At 36.5% G+C, this 7554-nt stretch overlaps 3 protein-coding genes across 3 annotated transcripts in view; 2 read left to right on the forward strand and 1 right to left on the reverse strand.

The window, feature by feature from the left end:
• The window catches only part of LOC106107742 (delta-1-pyrroline-5-carboxylate dehydrogenase, mitochondrial), a 2565-nt gene extending 317 nt beyond the window's left edge, over positions 1 to 2248 (forward strand). The window contains exon 2 of the mRNA XM_013288743.1: positions 4 to 2248. Within this exon, the coding sequence (XP_013144197.1) occupies positions 4 to 1563 (1560 nt within the window). The 3' untranslated portion in view covers positions 1564 to 2248. The remainder of the gene's footprint in view (positions 1 to 3) is intronic.
• A 2751-nt stretch (positions 2249 to 4999) lies between these two features.
• Positions 5000 to 7267, forward strand: LOC106107860 (protein OPI10 homolog). The gene is made up of 4 exons (XM_013288867.1): positions 5000 to 5136; positions 5336 to 5588; positions 5812 to 5921; positions 6383 to 7267. The coding sequence occupies exons 1-4, from the start codon at positions 5098 to 5100 to the stop codon at positions 6581 to 6583; spliced, it is 603 nt and encodes a 200-aa protein (XP_013144321.1). The 5' UTR covers positions 5000 to 5097; the 3' UTR covers positions 6584 to 7267.
• The window catches only part of LOC106107743 (cell division cycle 7-related protein kinase-like), a 4001-nt gene continuing 3539 nt past the window's right edge, over positions 7093 to 7554 (reverse strand). Inside the window, exon 5 of the mRNA XM_013288744.1 lies at positions 7093 to 7201. Within this exon, the coding sequence (XP_013144198.1) occupies positions 7093 to 7201 (109 nt within the window). The remainder of the gene's footprint in view (positions 7202 to 7554) is intronic.

Here is a 7554-nt window from a genome sequence, read left to right on the forward strand (position 1 = left end):
GAGCGGAAAGAACTGGTCGAGGAACTAAAACGCACCGCGGCCGTTACTGAAGAAGTGCCAATCGTCATAGGGGATGAATTTATCAAAGATGGAGAAGTGCAACACCAAGTCATGCCTCACGACCACGGCAAGAAGTTGGCAAAGTTCTACTACGCGAGCGAGAAAACTATTCAAAAAGCTATTCAGGTGTCTGTGAGTGCTCAAAAGAAATGGGACCGTACCCCGTTAGAAGAGCGCGTGCGTATCTGGGAGAAGGCGGCGGAGATGATGGCGGGTGCGCATCGCCAGCGCCTCAACGCCGCCACGATGCTTGGCCAGTCAAAGTCAGTTGTCCAAGCTGAGATAGACTCTGCCGCAGAACTCATTGATTTCTTCAGGTTCAATGTGTTCTTTCTTAAGGAAAATGCAAAATATCAACCAATTTCTGAAAACCCAACAATTACAAGAAACAGTATGAGGTTCAGAGGAATTGATGGGTTCATCGCAGCAATTAGCCCATTTAATTTCACTGCAATTGGAGGTAATTTAGCATATACTCCTGCCCTGATGGGTAATGGCGTCCTGTGGAAACCATCAGATACAGCTCTTCTTTCTAACTGGAGGATATTTAACATAATGAGAGAGGCGGGATTGCCAGCTGGTGTTGTGAACTTTGTGCCTGCTGATGGGCCCACCTTTGGGCGCACTATTACTGCATCACCGGATCTTGCTGGTGTTAATTTTACTGGTTCTGTACCAACTTTCAATTGGCTATGGAATGAAGTTGGAAAAAACTTGAACCGTTACAAAAACTATCCAAGACTGATTGGAGAATGTGGAGGAAAAAACTATCATTTTGTTCACCCAAGTGCAGATGCAAGGTCAGTTGTGACTGCCACCATCCGTTCTTCATTTGAGTACTGTGGACAGAAGTGCTCTGCTTGCTCCAGAATGTACATTCCCAGGTCTCTATATGAACCTATCAAGCAAGGCTTACTTGAGGAGCGATCCAAATTGAAAGTAGGAGATCCAAATGATTTCTCCATATTTACTGGTGCTGTAATTGACAACAAGGCTTTTGCCAGAATTACTGGTTACATCAAAGGTGCAAAGAACAATGCAAAAAATAAAATTTTGGGAGGTGGGGAGTATGATGATAGCAAAGGCTACTTTGTCCAGCCTACTATTATTGAGACGGTGGATCCTCATGACAAGCTGATGACAGAAGAAATCTTTGGGCCTGTCCTAACAATGTATGTGTATGAAGACCGTGATGTTATGAAAGCTCTTGCTTTAGTGGGCTCATCCACTAAATTTGCTCTAACAGGAGCGGTGTTTGCGAATGATAAGGCCTTCCAGCAGACAGCATTGGAGGAATTGAAGACCACAGCTGGCAATTTCTACATCAATGACAAATCGACCGGCTCTGTGGTTGGACAACAACCATTCGGTGGTGGGCGGATGTCTGGAACAAATGATAAGGCAGGAGGACCCAACTATGTCATGCGCTGGACTTCACCACAGTCTATCAAGGAAACATTTGTCCCTCTCAGGGAGATTGACTACCCTTACATGAGAGATTAGGCATTCAGTTGCTTATATTTATGCTCACCATTATGTACTAAGCTACTTGGAGTACAATAATAAACCTTAGTTTAAGCATCAAACAATAATAGCTATAGAAGTATTGTAGTAAGCAAAATATATCAACTAACCTCTGATACTAGTGCTGTTGTTAAACTTCATATTCATAATCTGATATTTGAACTAATGCATTAGGTAATATGTGTAGTAGACAAAAATGTGTTAATACAATTACATATAATTAGATTTAATTGAGTTACCTTGTGATATAGAATGATGGATGTCAGTTTGTGTGATGTAATTGCTCTCCTTTATGCAGCAGCCCGGTGGGCGGCAGAAGGCGTCGCACACGCGCCGCCAAGCCACAACTGACTTTATCAAATGTTATTTGCGTTGCCCCAGCTTATCATTCAAATGCTCCCTACTCACAGCTTATATCTTATCAGTCCGCTCTCTGAGACAACTGCATTTAAACATTTTTCTATATTTATTTTAAATATTAACTTGTTAGTGATTTCTGTTGTAAATTTTATGCTTGTTTTAAATGTTTAAGTTTATGGAGCACTTGCTCAATTCTCAAACAACAATAATGTTGCTTTATATACATTTTTTATTAGTCATCGCTTTAGACAATTGTTGAATCCTTAATAATTATGAAAAATCAATAAATAATGATATTGTTTCATTGGTCTTTGATTTAAAAATGTGCATAAAATTTTATGCGAGACGAGATTACGATTTAATTATCTTCCTGTGGGAAATACTGTGGCATAAAGAGAAGATAACTTTTCACGGGGAGCGGTGCGCCGCGCCGCATGCCATACGAAAGTCTAGAATGGGTTTGGGCTAGTTGTCAACGACTTTTTACTTTAGAGGATATATATTTAAGTACAAAAAACATCTAAATAAGTTGTTTAACTTAGATCTGTAATACAATAAATTGTAAGTGCTAAATAAAAAACCTGTTTTTACAACTTTGTTTTGTAAAAAAATGATTTCGTCACGTGTTCATACATCCTAGTGGATTGAGTCTGTTAACAATAGAGCAGACAGGAGTACCAAACAATACATTTTCAGTGCATTTTAGGAATACAAGCGTAAGTTTTATAATCTTTTTGCAATACAAGCGTAAGTTTTATAAATCTAATTAGCCTTCTTTGTTGATCAATAGCATCGGTCTAACGCGGAAACATAAGCGAAAAATAATTAGCGAGACAAAAATTAACGCTTATAAAGTTTTCATATGAACGCGATTAGCGCATTTCCGTGCATCTCAAATGGTGCAAGCACGGATTCAATCATTTTAATATTATAAATGCCGAAGTTTATATGGATGCATGAATGTTTATTACTGCAGATTTTGTGAAAAACTCATCAGATCTCGCTGAAATTTGGTATAGAATGTAGTCTGGAAGTACCATAGGCTCCATATAAAGTCGTTTTTTTAACCGACTTCAGAAAAGAAGGAGGTACAATTAGTCTGTACATATATATATTTTTATGTGTGTTATTACTTCGCACGAATGGGGTGCGAGCGACAGCTAGTCTCAAATAAAGAAACGAGCATAGATGGAACCTTGTCATATCATAGCAACATACCCGTCAGCACGTCCACAGTAAGAATAAGAATTCTTTATTTCACCCATATAAAAACATAATTGAGGTTCCGTACCGTAGTTCCCATTTTAGGTGAATTATTTAAAATTTTTAAAAATGAAATTTCCTAAAAATATAAAATGACTTTCTTCAACTTTGACAAAATGTAGAGAGAAATAAATTGAAATAGTTATGATGGACAAGCGACAGTTGAGAACATACTATAGAATTGCCCTTAACAGTTTTTATTTATTTTTGACCGACTTCCCAAAAGGAGGAACTCAATTCGTCTGTATGTTTTTTTTATATTTACAAAACGTATGTACGCATGAAAACATGACTCCGTGATGATATTTTGGGCGCAATTTATATAAAAACGTCAGTACAAATACAATACATGTTGAAAACAATTCTTCTCTGTGCCGTTCTCACTCTGTTATTATCATGGAGGTAAGAATACAACAGGAGTGTACTTTAACTGTTCATCTTGCAGTTAAAATAAAGAAAATAAAACCTTATGACAAAGGTATAAGAGTCTTGTTGCACCCCAAATGAAATTGAGACCGAGTGAGAGCTACAAGTGTCCGACATTTTCCTTTCTAACAGTGACCTAGAGTTGCCAGATATCAATCCTTTCGTTGTTTGTAGAAAAATAGGCAATTGATATAATGTAATACAGAAAAAATATTTACTTTTAAAATGTTTCTAAATATTAATAATAATTTATCACCGACATGTTGAAGCAATATTATTTGTTGCTACGTTAAAACCTTATTAATACAAAAATTTTGCAATTGTCGTAGGTTTTCTTTGCTTTGTTTGAAATTCGGACACCTGAACTGACAACCCCATATAACATCCTGACTCGGACGTTATGGCGGAGTCTTTTTTGATTTTGTGATATTTTTGAAGAATTATGAGTTTAAATGGGAAAAAGTTGTGTCGTGGATGCTTGCCAAAGCAAGTGTTTTGCTGATTGCGTGTTTTATTTTCACAGGTAATCGTATTAAACATAATTTGTTGGTGAAGAATTACGGTGACCATGCATGATTATCCTATAAGAGTTCAAGAACAAATAACTTAAACACTTATGCATTTATTTCTTGCTTTCTCTATAAAAATAACTTTGGTTAAATTTTAGATTTAAGACTATAAGGATTGAGCAAAATTTACTTCATAAACTTCACAAGACTTATATTTAGCAATGTCTGATTTAAAAATATGTATTTTATATCGTTTTTAAAAACACATTAATGCTAACACTAGTACGTTAAAATCTATCTTAAGTAATAATTAGCTGACGTAGACAACGAAAACAAATTTTTTATAATATATGTCCTTAAATCATATTTTAACTTAGTCACCATCGCCAGAGAGGGATAGAACGGAGAGTTATTGAGGTCTCGCTCGGCGTCAATTTTTTGACAACAGCTCAATCCTGTTCTAGTAGTGCATCTATGGTCATTATCAAATCATTCTGAGCATCGACTTCTATAAATTGACAGACAATTTCATTATAAGGATTTTGTGTCCATTTGATTTCTTCCATTTAGACGCTGCTGGTAGTGGTTGTGAGGATTCCAACAAGTAACAGAGAAAGAAATCAGAAACCTCAACAGACGCGGTAAGTCAGAATCCTGGAAGCAATAAGTAGGTACTAAATACAAGTAGTTGTAGTTGTAGTAGTACTTCCATGGTCACAAAGTCACAACTCACAACGAAGCAAAAGCCAAAGAGGATATAAGAATAAGCAAAAGCCATTTCCAAGTAGCGATCTGTCTATCAGTCCATAGAGGTTGCCATAAACATGACATTGACAGTTGAGTAGACATGACATCTTTCTAGAATGAAGTAGAATTTTTATTTAGGCAACTGTCATTCAGTGTTTGTGTACATAACAATTTAATTTTAAGTATTTTTACTTTCGTAACATACACAATGTCTAACGTTTTTGGTTTAATTGTATCGGGACGACTGGTAAGCATATTTTATCACTTAATGCGGTAATTTCTATAAATTTTTAGCCATACAAAAAGGTTAGAATTAGATATTTGTAAATATTTATATACTTTCTGTATATATTTATAATAAAATGTTTCAGATGGTTAAACACAAGTTTATTTTATTAAATAAAATTGATATTACCTGACAAAAAAATCTTTTGTGAAATCTTCAGGTACAAACAGACTTTGCGCCACTGACAGAGACGACGTTTATCATAACAATCCCGGAGACGGAGTCGATCAACCACGCGGCGGTATTCCTGACGGGCGTGGCGCCACTTCCGGCGGGCACAGCGGGCATGGTCTACTGGAGCTGGCCCGACCCCGCCGCGCCGCCCAGCTGGCAGCTGCTCGGACACATCTCCAACGCTAAGCCCTCGGCTATATTTAAAATATCTAACCTCAAGAAGCTCCATGAGTTATCAGGTGAGAATGAATTGATTGATTTCAATTACTACTTCACAAAATCCTATGGCATACATAGAACAAACTACAGTATTTAAGTGACTAGAGCTTTTTCAATAAAATCCAGCCTTGTGCAGATTGCAGTACAATGTTGCTTTCACACAAAGTATGTTAGATAAATGTACATTTGAAGTTTGAACCAGAGATGCACTTGTGGTCTAAGGGACATATAATATTGTTTCAGCTGAAAACAAAATAGGTGGTGCCTTTGGGCAGCAACAGATCTGCAACTACGCTCAGATTGGAATATCTATTGAACCAGAGTCAAATGTTGAGTTGCTCGCTGCCTCTGTGGTTAGTACTTTTTAATTATTTCTTACACCAATAAATTATTACAGAAAAATTGAAGGTATTGTTTGTACTTATACAGTTTATCAAATTGCAGTATCTATCTTATATTATGAATAAACATATTTTGTACATATGATGTTACCATTACTTATAAAAATTAGTTAAGAGTCAGTCCTACCAAATTCTTGTGAATTGACAAATAGCAAACATGTGATGGAAATATCGGATTTTGTTACTCTATTTGACAATGACATCATTTTTAATCTGAGCCTCTACCAACCAGTGGTGGGAAAGGCCCTTGAGGTAAAGGCCTTGACATGTATTTATTGGCATACAAATGGATATACACTTTATTTTTTAATTATGATGTGTACAAGTTTTTGAAGATTTTTAAATGTATACTTATTTGTGCAGCTGACTGAACCAGTGCTGTGTGGAATTGTATAACAAATCCATGTTTTCAGGCGGTGGAAAGGAATCAGTATGTAACATTTGCGCAGAAGATGTTAGAGAACCTGGTGAACTTTGTGGCGTCGTTCTCTGTGACGCAGGAGCAGATGACGCCGACGCCGGGCGTGTCCTACATCCCGCTGAGCACATTGCACACCTGGTATCAGAACTTCGAGCGCAGACTGCAACAGAACCCTAACTTCTGGAAGAATTAATCTCAGCAGTACAATGGACCTTTTATTAGTGGACGATTTCGTGTATTTGTTTTTAATTTAGAGTGGACATCATAAATAAAGTGAAAGACACGTTTTGGCGGACACTCGGGTGTGCCCATCATACTCATGCAGATGAGCAAAATTTACTGTGTTTTGTGTCATTAGAACTTTTAATAATTTACTTTAAGTTATAAAGTGGTAAATATATAGTTAAATATGCCGGCGTGTGGCAGGATTGGTGGAAGACATTATGGCTGTTTTTAAATAATAAATACAAAGTAACTATCTAACTCGCTTGTTACATAAAATATACAGAGAATTTGACATCCAGTGGCTATTTATTACATTTAGTATGTATGTGTATGAAGCCAGTAGTAGTATGTATATAGCGAAGCTTGCTGTATGCCATTGTTGGTGATTTATTGTCATGTGTCTATATTCAGTTGAATTTGAAACATTGTTTAACTTTGCCCCAAACCATTAAACAATGTATCATATATTACTAATAATTACAGTTGTCTTGACCGCATATGGCAGTTTCCAATGGCAGTGGAGACATGAGCACAATCTTGCCCTCCCCCTCCCCGCTCCCCGCAGCCGCAGCCGGCCCGCGGCAAGCTGACGTCATAAATATATTCTCCAAGACTGCTAACGAATATTTTTACAATAAAATATTTTTTTTTATGTTTTTTTTTAATGCCATTCCTTGTCTCTTATGTCCCTTTTATTCATATTTGGCAGCCACATTATGTGTAGGGTAAGACCCAAACTACGGTGAATTCTAGACCTTACTAAATCAATTTTTGAATGAATTTTAATAATAGTCTGAGATTCACCAGCAGTTACTTGATAAATCTTTGTGTTATTAGGAAATAAAAACATAAAATACGTAATATATAATAATCTTAATTTATTTGATCACAGAAGTTTAACAACGAGGTAACACAACACCACACAATGAACACAATACT

This window comes from Papilio polytes, unplaced genomic scaffold (assembly GCF_000836215.1).
Source record: "Papilio polytes unplaced genomic scaffold, Ppol_1.0 DF821845.1, whole genome shotgun sequence".
Classification (NCBI taxonomy): Eukaryota; Metazoa; Arthropoda; class Insecta; order Lepidoptera; family Papilionidae; genus Papilio; species Papilio polytes.

Coding starts and splice junctions, on each gene's coding strand:
- LOC106107860 (XM_013288867.1), top strand. CDS start 5,098: ATGTCTAACGTTTTTGGTTTAATTGTATCGGGACGACTG. Junction 5,137..5,335: donor TAATTGTATCGGGACGACTG/GTAAGCATATTT, acceptor TGAAATCTTCAG/GTACAAACAGACTTTGCGCC. Junction 5,922..6,382: donor AGTTGCTCGCTGCCTCTGTG/GTTAGTACTTTT, acceptor CCATGTTTTCAG/GCGGTGGAAAGGAATCAGTA.